This window comes from Ursus arctos, unplaced genomic scaffold (assembly GCF_023065955.2).
Source record: "Ursus arctos isolate Adak ecotype North America unplaced genomic scaffold, UrsArc2.0 scaffold_2, whole genome shotgun sequence".
Classification (NCBI taxonomy): Eukaryota; Metazoa; Chordata; class Mammalia; order Carnivora; family Ursidae; genus Ursus; species Ursus arctos.
Window position 1 is genome coordinate 67283795 of NW_026622874.1, and position 12873 is coordinate 67296667.

At 63.4% G+C, this 12873-nt stretch overlaps 1 protein-coding gene across 1 annotated transcript; it reads right to left on the reverse strand.

The window, feature by feature from the left end:
- Window positions 1-41: 41 nt before the first annotated feature.
- On the reverse strand, window positions 42-11098 carry ZNF598 (zinc finger protein 598, E3 ubiquitin ligase). The gene is made up of 12 exons (XM_026485068.4): window positions 10877-11098; window positions 5788-5900; window positions 5085-5214; window positions 4653-4864; window positions 4362-4579; window positions 3831-3948; window positions 3026-3231; window positions 2777-2861; window positions 1885-2669; window positions 1365-1515; window positions 1101-1251; window positions 42-1010 (listed from the first exon to the last, which is right to left on the reverse strand). The coding sequence occupies exons 1-12, from the start codon at window positions 11096-11098 to the stop codon at window positions 657-659; spliced, it is 2745 nt and encodes a 914-aa protein (XP_026340853.2). The 3' UTR covers window positions 42-656.
- Between the last annotated feature and the right edge of the window lie 1775 nt (window positions 11099-12873).

The following is a 12873-nucleotide window of genomic DNA, read 5'->3' on the forward strand; positions in this document are numbered from 1 at the left end:
GCAGGGTGACTTGGGAGGGCAAAGAAGCTCAGAACACCAGCTTTGTGCATTATTGCAAAATAAATTTATTTGAAGATACACAGTCTTATAAAAGGTCAGAGGCAATTTGAGATCCCAGATTCAGCTTGTCTCATACAAAGATTCAACTTCAAGTAGCACAATTTCGTGTCTGCTTTTAATCCTGAACATTCTTAAATCACAAACAGCCAACTGTTTACACAACACGCTCAACATCTGACTCCGGCACTGGCGGCCCCACAGCTTCTGGCTCGGGGGCCGTGGTACTGCAGCCCTCGGGCTCAGGGGGCCTGGAGGGGGCCGCTGTTGCCACTAGCTCCGACAGCACGGACAGGTTCCCGCGCCCCGGCCCTTCCCTCCCCTCGCACCTTCCAAAAGCATGAAAACACAAACCAAGACCAGCCCACCACTGAGGCAGAAATCTTCACCCGCTTCCCAGGAGAAAACTGGAGGGACTCCTACGTGATGGTGTGCTGACAGGGCAGGGTGGGCCTTCCTGGCGACCCCGGCTGGGCTGGCCGGTGGAGGGGCCTGAGCAGGTGGCCTCACCAGGGCCTTACCGGCTGCATGGCAGCCTGGAAGGAGGAAGGAGGAAGGAGGCTCACGGGTGTGGCAGCTCCTGCCCATGCCGGCGGGAGCTACGTGAGGATCCTGGCGATGGCTTGCAGGGAGGGGAAGTCGTTGTCCTGGGCAGCATGCAGTGCCTGGTGGCTGCTGACGTCACCGTGCGCGAGCACCTGCTGGCAGGTGGGGCACACGCAGCAGTCCAGGCCCGCCGGCCGGGTGCTCGCCTGCCATGCGCTCTTCTTGTTCTTCTTGGCCTTGGTGCCAGGTGGCCTCTCCCGGCCCCGGAAGTGCGTGTGTGCGGACAGCAGCTCCTGCTGCTTGGCCGTGTCAGGCAGGAGCACCAGCAGCTCATTGAAAATCTTCTGGAAGTTCTCCCCGAGCAGGTCGCGGCAGCTCTTGTAATACTGGGCTGCGGAGATCACGCCCTGCCATCCAGAGGCAAACCCAGTCATGCCCAGCCCAGGCCTGAGCCCCCACAGTGGCCACGCTGGCCCCCCCACCCCTGCCTGGCTGACCTGTCTGAACTCCCCCGAGTGGCTCTTGAACTTGCCGAAGCGGGCCTCGTCACTCTGCAGGAAGTCCTTGATGGACTGTATGAGCTGCAGGTTCCTCTCCCGGAAGTTCTCAGGCACCAGGTAGGCCTGTGGCGTAGGTGTCAGTCTGGGCCTGAGGGTAGGGAGATGGGCAGCAGGTGGCAGCTTAAGCCTTTGGGGTGGCCCCAGGTGAGGGCGCTCCCCGGCCTCTAGGGGCACCAGGCTAGGCGGCCCAGCCACACTTACGCTTTCGTGGTGGTGGCAGTGCTGGGGACACAGGCCGGGTGGGGGCTGGGCAGGAGGCCCGAGAAGCCGGGGGGTGGCTTGCTGACGGGGGGCACCAGGCCGGGTGGAGGGGGGGGTGGGGTGCCCTTCAGGAGCACCACAGCGTTGAAGCCTGCAGGGGGTGGCACAGCAAGACCCTGCACGTGACCCGTGCTTTCCACGTGCTGCCGTGGCTCCCCCTGCCGCCCAGCCCACCGAGCTCAGGCTCTGTCCACAAGCCACACCTCCGCTGTACAGCAGGCCCAGGCCCCAAGGTGCCAAAAGTCAACACACACGCTAAGCTCTCTCGTGGCAATCCTGGCCTGGGGTGACTCACTCCCCCATCTCCAAGGGTGGTAGGATTGCCCCATTTTACAGGGAGGCAAGGGACAGGGAATGTAAGTGGCCTGCTCACAGTTAGTGGTGCCACTAGGCTTCCCTCCTCCTGCCCCCTGGCCCCCTCCCGGATACCCAGAAGCAGGCTGGAGCCAAACACACATACCTGGGGGGGGGGGCATCCTGGGAGGGCAGGGGACTCCGAGTGCTGGGAAGTCTTCCTGGGGTGTGGGACAGGGGAGGGGCCCCAGGGGCCGCGGGAGCCCAGGAGGTTCCTTGGGTGTGCTCCGAGCTGGGGCCGGCCCCTCTGTGTGTCCGTTGACGATGAGGGCGATGGGTCCCTCGGCTCTGCCGGCGGTCGTGGTGGGGGCCTCCTCAGCCCCAGGGGGCCCATCTTTGTCCGGGGGGAGTGGTGGGGGTGAGGCAGCACCTGGCTTCTCCAAGCCCACCTTCTTCTTCTTGCCGACCTTGGTGACGGTCTGGGTGGAGGCCAGCGCCAGCAGGGAGGAGACCGCTACCGTGGTGGGCACACTTCGCAGCTCCTGGGCAGTGAGGCCAGCACGGCCGTCCTCCTCCTCCTCCTCTGAGGGGGGCAGCCCGCCCTTCTTGCTGCCCTTGCCCCCCTTCCCAGCCTTCCTGGGGGGCTGGCTGCTCCCGCCAGCGGCCTGGGCCCCCGTGCTGGGGTGCGCCACCTTCTTGCTGCTGCTACTGTTCCACGCAGAAATGAGGCTGGTGGGGGCGGTGCTGGGCTTGCAGGCAGAGGACACCAGGGCGGGGAAATCGTCCTCCTGGAAGGTGCTCCTGCCCCTGGCAGGGACAGGGTACGCCAGTGCCAGCCCCACGGGGCCCAGGGCCGTGGCAGCAGAGCACGAGGAGGAGGAGGAGGACGTGGAGGCGCAGAGGCTGGGGAAGTCTTCATCCTTGAGCTTCGAAGTGGGAGGTGGGAGGGTGCTGAGCCCAGGGAGGGGAGCGGCGTCAGTGGCCTGTGGGCCCTAGCCTGCCCCGCACCCCCCTCCGGAGCAGCCCCCCACCCTCACCCCAGTTCTGCACCAGTATACCTTGGCAGCGTGGCCCCTGTGGCTGGGCCAGGGGCTGGGAGGCCCTCTTGGCTTACAGGACCGTTTGGCGAGGCTTCCTTGAGGCCTACGGGACACGAAAGGACCCCACAAGAGGGCTGAGCAACGTCCGGGAGGTGGGAGCAGACCCTCCAGGGTGAGCTCAGGGCTCCACCCTGTCACTCTCAGCCACCGTGCTGGCCAGGAGCCTACCTCTCACCTCCCAGGTGCCCGCAGGCACAGTCAGCTCACCTGCACCTTCTCCCTGAGTCCGGGGTGGGCGCCGGGGGCCTCGGGGCTCCTCGAGCCCCCGCAGCCCTGCCTCCTCCTTCTTGGCCCTGCCGTCCTCCTCCCGGTCCTCGCTCCTACGTGTCTCCTGCTGCTGCTGCTGCTGCTGCTGCTGCTGCACGGCCACTGAGGCCCGGATGGCAGCTGCCACTTCCCGGTCCTCTTCTTCCCTGGGAGGGGGAGGCCTTCAGGCTAGGCAAAGCCTAGGACCACAGCACTGTGGCAGGGCGAGGAGCTGGGGAGGGCCTCCCCTACCCACCCAGAGCCTGGCCACCAGGAGCTGTCCTGGGGCCAGTGGAGCCCGTGCTAGCCCACCCTTGCTGGCCAGGAGAGGGCGCTGCGGACACAGCAGGACTCCTGAGCCCAGTGGTCTCAGGCTGGGGCTCCCCAGACAGCATGTGGGCCCAGTGCTCTGGGATCCAAGATGCCGCCATCCTGCCAGACGCTGGGGACAGTGCCTGGCCTGAGCATGTGCCCGCAGCGTCAGCGTTTCATGGCACGCCTGCACTGGACCCCCCCCAGCGATAGGCCCCTCTGGCCCATCCCCCCTGCAGGGGCCTGGTGTCTCTGGCTGGAACTAGAGAAAAGAGGAGGGAATGTCTGCTCACTCAGGACACTAAGCAGGCCCTGCTGCCAAGCCAAGGACACCAGATACCAGTAGGCCAAAGTCCCCTGATCCCTGTGTGCGGTCCCAACCCAGCTGCCGGCCGCTGCCACCCGCCTCTGGGGTGGTGTCAGGAGAATGTCAGTGGCACGCAAATCCTCCCACCTCTTGTACCTCCAGCTTCCTCGACGGCTCTGCTGGGCTCCACGACCACTGGCCCGGCCGGTACGGCCCTGGCGATTGTACCTGTCCACCTCCTCGTAGTCCTCGCCCCCAACGACCCCTGCGGCCGGCACACAGCCTGTCACTGGCCTGGGCCAGACTGAGGCCGATGCTCCAGCTTCCCCAGCAGAGACTTCCCCACGCCCCAACACAGGAGTCCCGAGGACCGGCTCAGACACCTCTGGAGTCTGCACCAGCCCCAAGCCTCCACTGCCTGGCTACCAGCTCAGAGCAAGAAGTGGGCAGGGAGAAGGGCCTGCCACAGCCCCAGGGCATGACCCCCACACAGCAGGCACTCCACAGTGCTCCCAACCCGAAGCCCCCGTGCCCCGCACAGCAGATAGGAGATACCAGGAGCTCCCCGTGGTGGCCGCATGCTCAGACAGGTGTGTCCCCTGTCCCACACACACACGAGGGCTCAGACCGGGACCTCCGTGTGCCAGGCTGCAGCCCGAGGGAGCCCCGCTCACTCACCCTCGTTCCGGCGCGAGTGCCGGGGTGCATAGCTGAACTGCAGGTCAATCTGGCGGTTCTGGCGGGCCTCGGCACGGCTCCGGCTGTGGCAGGCTGTCCTGTGGGCCTTGAGGTCAATCTCGGTGCGGAAGGCGTGGGTGAACTGCTCCGTGCTGCAGCGGCCCTCCTCACACAGGAAGTGCTTCTCCCGGAAGTGCTCGCGCAGGTAGGCGTAGTCGCTGGCGGGGCCGAGGTGTCAGCAGGAGCCCGCGGCCCCCCCCACCCCCGCGCCGGCGCCCGGGACGCGCCCACCTGTAGTAGTCCTGGGCCCCGTCCGAGTCACAGAAGTGGCAGAAGTAGTGGTCACGGCGCAGGTGTTTGAGCAGCTCATCGTTGTCCAGGTAGCGCTCGTCACAGAACTTGCAGAGCGGATGCCCGCGGTGTGACGTGTCGTCGGGGTCCCCCTGCATGCGGTGCCGTGCCAGGTCCTTGCGCGAGTACCATTTGCGCTCGTAGGTGAAGATCTGTAGGGAACAGGGTGCTGGGCACGGGCGGGCCCCTTCCCATGGCCCCGCGACAGACGAGCTGCCTCAGTGTCGTCCCCCCCCCCCAGCAGGAGCCCCTCCGTGTCTGGGCTGGGTAGGGCAGGAGAGCTGGGGGGATGCGGGGGCCCAGGGGCCCAGCCCCCACCCATCTGTAGCCGGCGCTCCCGGGCCCCAGGCGGCCACCGCGGCCCGTGCGCACCTTGAGGTGTTTGAGGCACAACTTGCAGCAGAAGAGCTCGTGTTGCTTCCGCATGTGCTGCTCCAGGTCCCCGAAGAGGCCGAAGGGCGGCAGTTCAGGGCACTGCGGGCACTCATGCTGAAGCAGCTGCCTGGAGAGACACCGAGGGCCGCCCCCCGACCCCGCAGGCACTCAGCGTCGCCGTCCGGAGCGGAGCGAGCCCCCGCACGCGCTGGGGGAGCAGGAGCCAGGCGGACCGGCACTCCCACCGGCGCCCGCCATTGCTCTGCCCACAGAGTCGGGGCTGCTCCCACCGGGATGGCTGTGTTCCGTGTCAGCAGGGCACCAACACTGCGCCCGTGCCGTGGGGCCAGCCCCTCTCCTGGAAGAGGATCCCTCCCGAGACAACTGCATCCCTTTATGGTGTTTTCCTGCCACGGGCTAAGAGCTCAACTCCCAGGAGCTCGAGTATGCCTCACAGAGCCCCAGAAAGCAGGCACTGTGCGCTACACCAGAGTGCTTTCCCTGAGTTCACCCCCTGCCCCTGCCTCCAGCGCCACCGCAGGGGGGTGCTAGGAGCATCCCTGTTACAGGACATGGAGCTCGGGTCCTGACATCTGTGCCCCAGGGCTAGGAAAAGCACAGGAGGGCACGGGGACGTGCCCATCCCCAGGGCAGGGCTGGCCACAGGCCCTCGGAGTCCCAGGCTGAGGATCCCTCTCACCTGTACAAGGCAAAAACTTTTCCATCGGCAAAGTAGATGTCATATTTCTTCTCGTGCTGCAGCTGCTGAAGGGGAATTGTGGCAAAGGCAGGAAGCTTCTTCCCGAAGACCACCTGGAACCAAGTGAGGGGGCTGGTGAGCAGGACCATGGACACCCAGTGGAGGACACTGTCAGGCTGAGAAGAGGGAGGCACTCAGCCCCTGGTGGGAAGGCCGATGCCGGCCCCACAGGCAGCCGTCTCTGCCGTCCTGGGCTGCCTAGGCCCCTCTCCTCACCTGCAGCCCGCAGGCGTGGCGTGTTCCACAAGGAGACACAACGCCCAGACTTGCCACCAGGGGGCAGCAGGCTCCCCACTCATCCAGAGCCACACCAAACCCCGTGTGAGGAACGGAGGTCACCCCAGAGGAACAGAGGTCAGCAGTGACCCCTGGGGGCAGAAACAGGGACCACACGGCCAGGCAAACCAGGCCTTAATGACATGAGTGTTGAGCACAGGGCAGAGAAGGGAGAGATGCCGTCCAAGCAGCAGCTATGGAAACGCCACCAGGCCAAGCCAGGTGACCACGCGTCAAGGCCTAGCCACCCTCTATAAACCCGTGAGGCCACAGGGGAGGGATTCTCCCGCAGGCCTCGACCACAGCCCCTGGTCGCCTCCTGCCTGTTAACCAGCTGCCAGGGGTGCCAAAGGGCCGAGCTGGGGTGTGCTGGGCAGGGCCTGGGTGCAGACACCTGTGCAGCCTGGCTGTTTCCCAGGGGGTCTCGGGCATGCTCAGGTACAGCCTGCAGGGCTGCCCCTCCGCAGACCCCTGTCCCAGCGCCCCCAGGACCCTCTCGCAGGCTCAGGTCTCCCCTCTGCGCCAACAAGGGCACTGCTCCCTCCAGGGCTCCCTCCTCTCTGGTCCCCACACCCCATGCTTGGACCAAGACCACACCTTTGGTCTCCTCCTCTCCACTACTGTCATCCATGTCCTGTGTCACGTCCTGTCCCCCCCCCCCCCCTTTCTGGGCCTGGTTGCTCACCTCAGCTCAGAGTCCTCATGTTGGGAAGGGTCATGTCAAGGTCATCCCTGCTCTGTTTAGGCTCAGCTAGGCTCAGCAGGGAGGATGTCTGGGATCACAATGGCCGTGCACTTGGGAAAACAGAGGACTAGCTGGGGACAACGGGTGGTCACCCTGCCTCCAGCAGCACGACAGTGAAGACTGGTTCCCCAGGGGCCTGGGGGAGAAGCTGGGGAGCTCAGTCTCCACTTGTGTGACACACTGTGGGAAGAGCAAGCTGACCCCAAGTCCCCCACAGGAGGCATCAGGGTCCAGCCGCACCCACTCTGGTGGATGGAGGAGGGTTAGCAATGCCCCAGCAGGCCTTTTTTCCCCTTGTCATCACGTCTGGCGAATGTGGCTACCTGCCCCTGCCCCTGCCCCTGCCCCATGTGGAGTTCAGCGGGGTGCTGCACTGCAGCTAAGCTCCCATGGCTCCCCCTCCCCCTGGTTGCCTTCCCAGACCCCTGGGCCTCACACTGGCCTCTTCCCACAGCACCTGCCTTTCTAGGACAAGCCCACACCCAGGCCTGCCCCCCACCACTCACAAGGGTGGCTTCCCAGCCCTGCCCCCAGTTCCTCCTGCCTCTTGCCAGAGGACCAGCGCCTGCAGGCAGTGCTGCGAGCCAGGCAGAACGCTGCTGGCTGGCCACAGATGGCAAGGTCTGCCATGGAACCAACTGCCGGGACTCAGGGCCCTAGTTACACTGAGGCAACAGAGGCAGCATCCTCCCGTGAGGCGGCCAGACAAGCAGCCCGCGAGGGAACCTGCTGCCAAAAAGCACCCAAATCCAGTGGACTCAGCAGAGAGCAACGTCCTTCCCCAGAGGAAAGCCGAGCCGAGATGCCGCTGTCGCCACTGTCTCCCCCAGCACCCTCCGCTCAGAGATCTGCTCGGGTCCACCTTGGGGGGTGTCTTCCTGCCGGCACCCCCGCTGTGGACAGAGGCAGGGTGCGGTTCTCAGGATGGACTGCCGCGCTGCGTGGGAGGGGACTGGGGGGTTCTGCCTCTCCAATCAGTCTGATGGGGCAGCCAACGCTGGGCACACCTGGGCTAAGGCAGGAGAGGGGGGACACTGGGTTGGCTCCGAAAGGGATGGGAACTACAGGAAGAGGTTGAGGAAAGGGATGTGGCCATGGAACACGGGTTCAAGGCTGGGTTTGTCTGACAATGAGGGTGAGCAGGTTTAGAGCTGGGGGCGGGAATGGCGAAATCCCAAGGGCCCCTCCTAGACAGGCTGTAAGACCAGGATTGGGGTCAGGCGTCAGGACCAGTGATGAGTACACAACAGGACGACAGTGCAGCTTGGTGTGGCCAGCGTCCCTGCCCCCAGCAGAGGGCGAGACGAATGGCGAAACCAAGTCACTAGACAAGGACCAGGGCATGGTGGCCCAACCAGGGATACGGAGGAACCCAACAGGGATTCAACCAGCAAGGCCCGAGACCGACCCACCCTAGTGATTGCCCTGATGGGAGAGGGTCATGGATCTGAGGACAGAGGTACAGGCCAGGCCTAGACACATGAGAATGGACCATCCTGGGTAGCCCCTGGGTTGGCGAGGCAGTCGATGTCCAAGGGGGAAAGGGCACTTGGGTGGGCCCTTGGGTGGGCCCCAGGATGGCTGGGCCAGTCCCTGAAGAGAGGGAGAGGGAGAGGGGATGCTTGGACCCCCGCAGGGGTGTGTGTGTGTTCCTGCCTGGGGCTTTGTGGCTCCCCACTCCCAGTATGCAGTGGGCACTTCCTGGGAGTGAGTGGAAGAGGGGACAGATGCTGCCAGCAGTGACCCCTGGCGAAAGTGAGGGCCCCACCTAGAAAGTACAGGCCCCAGAGAAGCCCAGGTGGACCAGGCTGGTGGGGAGGGGCCCTGACACCAGAAAAGCAAGGGTGGTCAGCAGGTCCTGCCTCCTGACCTTCCATGGGCCTCCCCTCCCACGTCTTGCTATGAAATGGAAGGGAGGCCGCGCGGCTCAGACACACCCCACTCTGCACAGAAGCCCCATCAAGCCTCTTTGACAGAAACGGGCATCGGGGCAAGGTGGAGAACAAGACCGGACTCATCTGTCAGAAGAAAATGGACCATGGGAAAGGTGAGACCAGGGAAGAAGGGGGGTGATGATGTCGGTCTGGACTGGGAGCTAGCCTGGCCTCCACCCTGAGCACCTGCTGGGCAATCTAGCTTGATCTGGCTGCCTGCCTGACCGGCAGCTGCAGGGCTGCTCTGCGTCTGCTCTTTATAACGCCTGACGCACGGCAGGCACAGGGAAGCCCTGAGTCAAGGTGCAGGCCTGTTCCGCACAGCTTCTTGGCATGCTTTCCTCATGGTTTTTACAAAGACTTAGTTCCACAAGGGAGGACAGAGCAGAGGCAGCTCCTGGGGGTAGCTGTGGGATTCCCGAGTGGGCATGGGACATTCAGAGGACGGTGCAGGACTCAGCCAGGGAACAGGGAGGGCTAGGGTGGAGCTGCAAGTGCAAGAGTGGGAGGGAAGCAAGATGAATCGAGAGGATCGTCACCTCCCAAAGTTCCCAGGACACCCTCCTGCTGCCCAGTAATTCAGGGCAGGCCCAAGAGGCAGGCCAGAATCGGCCAGAGGCACCCAGTGCCAAAGCACGCCCCAGGGGGAGCCTGCTGACAGCTTGTGTGAACAGCCCCTTGCCACAGAGCAGCTGAAGAGCGTGGGACCCACAAGGAGCGAGGCCAGATGCTGGCAACAGCAGCCACACAGGTGTGTGCTCACTTCCCCTGCCTTCCTGGAAGGCGACTACAGGTGCACTGGGAAACCTGGGCCTTCAAGAGTGACCTCATGCCACGCAAGACTGGCCTGCATGGCAGCCTCCGGCAGAGCTGGGAGGCACTCACTAAGCCACAGGCCCAAGGTTTTCCCGACGATTCCTGCACCCCAGTTCTCCCCTGTCCATCTCTGTCCACCCTATGACAGACTAATGGTGTCTCCAAATGTAAAAAGAGCAGGAAGTAGGTCCTCATGGAGAGCTTATGGAATTACAGCATTGCCTTGGCTCTCCTAACATAAATGTCTACCTAAAAAAAAAAGAAAAAAAAAAAAAAAGAAAAACAACACAACTGAAGAAACCTACTCATCAACAATGCCGTTTCTGTGTCACTTCTAGGAAGAAGAAAGTCAGATTCCCTGGCAGATGTCACCAGCCCAAGCTTTCCATGAACAAACCAGAGGAATTTCACAACACTGGAAGCAAACATATCTCAAAGCAAACCCAGGGAGCTCCAGCTAGGTGCTCCCAGCCAGCATCTGGCATTATGGGGAGGGTGGGGGAAATCTCCACAGTGCCCTCTGACCCCTTCCAGGGCTTCCAAGTCTGGATAGAGTCAGAAACATCCCCACCTCCACTCTGGAGCCGACCCCCTCCGCGCCCCCCCCCCCCGCTGGAATTGACAAGGAGGAGAAAAACTTCATAACACTTTTATCCTCATCTGCCAAGAATCCTAAGGAAGCCTCAATGGTTCACCTTCCCCCTTTGGTGGGCAGGTGTGAGTGCCACCGCCCTTCAACAGATGAAGGCACCCCTCTCGGGAGGACCTTGCTGGGGTTACCCCGAGGGGCCCAAAAGCACAGCTGGGCTGGAAATACCCATTTTGACCCTCTGCTTCCTGGCCAGATTGCCTCTGGAGGTGCTCCCTTGCTCAGTCCCCTCCACCCACCTCCTCTCCTCCCGTGAAGAACCCTGAGGAATAAACTCCCCAGAGCGAGCAGGACAGGTAGCTCTTGCTCTGATCGTGCCCCTTCCTGCGGCCCGGCAGGAATTCCTGGGGCGCTGGAGGAACCGTCCCCATAGGGACCGCTCCCTCTTCGACCCAGCGGGGCCACCTCCCGCCTGCCGGCCCCAGATGCCCCGCAGTCGGCCCCAGGGTCGGGAGCCCGCCCCCGGGGGTCCCGCCAGGCCTGTCTTTTGGGAGCCGGTGCCGCCAGGCCCGCGACCGGACACCAGGAAGGCAAAGTCCCCTTCCGGCCGCGCCCCGCGCCCGCCCCGGCGCCCCGAACGCGCGGCCCGGCCGGCGCGGCGCGGCGCACCTGGCGCAGCTCCTCGCGGCACACGGCGCAGTAGCGCTGCTCGCACAGCACCCGCATCTTGGTGGAGCAGCGGTAGCACACCGGGTGGTCGCAGCGGCCCAGCGCCGTGGCCTCCAGGTCCCCGCAGCACAGCACGCAGCTCCCGCCGCCTCGCTCGGGCGCCGCCGCCGCCTCCAGGGCCGCGCGCCGCCCCTCGGCGCCCGCGGCCGCCGCCGCCGCCATGGTCCGAGCTGCGGCCCCCTTCGGCCGGCGCGGCGCGGCGCGGCACGGTGCGGCCTTGCTCCCGGCGGGCCCGCCCCTTCCGGGCGACGTCAGCGCCCCGCCCAGCAACGGCCCCGCCCGACGGAAGCGCACGCCGCCACTTCCGCCCCGGCGAGTCGCGGGCAGGGGGCGCGGGCAGGGGGCGCGGGCAGGGGGCGCGGGCAGGGGGCGCGGGCAGGGGGCGCGGGCAGGGGGTCGCGGGCGGGGGTCCGGCCCCCCCCTCGCCTGCCTCCGCCGTGGCTGCGCGCCCCGCGAGACGCTGCGCCGCCAGGTAGCTTGGAATTTCAGAGCAGCAACGGACGGCGTTCAGTTGGTTCAGTGTGAGTAAGTCCTTGCCGTGGGTAGGCCGTCCTTGTGTTGACATGCTGTCCCGCGTTCATCTGAAATGCAGATTTAACCGCACGTCCTGCAGTTTATTTGCTAAATATAGCCGCCGTATGGGGAGCCCACAGTTTCTTCTCCAGTCCAGACCGCTTGTTATATGCAGCGCACACCCCTCCGCCCTCCCCGGCCTCCCCAAGTAAGAACTTTCTGCAAGTCCTTATCAGAAAAGACTTTTTTGGTGGCATCCATCTCCGAGCCAGGGACTGGCTCCCCGGATCCTGATAGGAAAATCAGGCAGGGAACTTGGCGCTCTTCGCAGGGCACACCCAGCCGAGGTCGGAGGCCTGGCGCAGGGAAGCATCAGGGCGGGTTTGCTGAGTGCTCCCTGCTGAATACTGGGCTTCAGGCCCCCGCAGGTGTTGGAGGGCTTCCTCCCTACCCTTGGGGAACAGGCACACTCCAACCCCCCCTTCTGCCATCAAAGGAGCAAGTCAAATCTGAAGCCTTCTAGAAAAAGGCTGTGTGTTGTTGGGGAGTGAGCCTGGACTTTAAGATGAGACAGAAATGGGCTTGAACCCCCAGTTCAGCCACTTATTTGCTGGTGAACTTGGTTAGCTCACTGAGCCCTTGGCTTCCTCACTTGCAAAACAGGCATCATCACACCAAGTAAAACAGGTGGACAGGCCACATGCAGACGCCCTCTCACTGTCACACAAACCCACTAAACGACAGGGAGGGAATAGAAGGCTGCCAGCCCACAAGCGCCAAGAGAACAGGAAGAAGGAGCAGCTAGTGAAGGATGTAAACAAATCTTGAAATGACAGGAAGACGAGTGACTCACTTTACAAAGCATACTTAAGACCTTTGGGGAGAACCCTGGTAAGTTTCACTGAGGGTGAGCTGAGGCAAGGGACTGAAAACAGGAGTCCCTGCAAGTTAGTGCATGAAACCCGGGGACCTGGGCCCTCCTTCCCTGGCCTGACTTCTGTATCTGATCCATGCCCCCACACTTAACGCTCAGAAACTGACCAGCTCCAGAGAACAGCTTCACTGCCCGCCCCATTACAGAATGAAAAGCCATTCTGGCAGTGAAGCCCACCGCTTGGCAAAGAAATAGCATCCAGGTCTCACTCATACATGGGGACAGCCAAGGATCTCCAGACTCATGAGGAAAGCCTGCAGTGTGAAAGATGGACCAAACTAAGCAGACCCAGGGAGCAAAAGGAGGCTTTAGAAGGAACAGAATTTGGGGTGCCTGGCTGGCTCATTCCGTGAAGCACATGACTCTTGATCTTGGGGTCGTAAGTTCCAGCTCCATGTTGTGTGGGGAGCCTACTTTAAAAAGAGAGGAAGGAAGGAAGGAAGGAAGGAAAGAGCTGTATTTGATATTTCCAGAAAAGATGCTGCTTCTG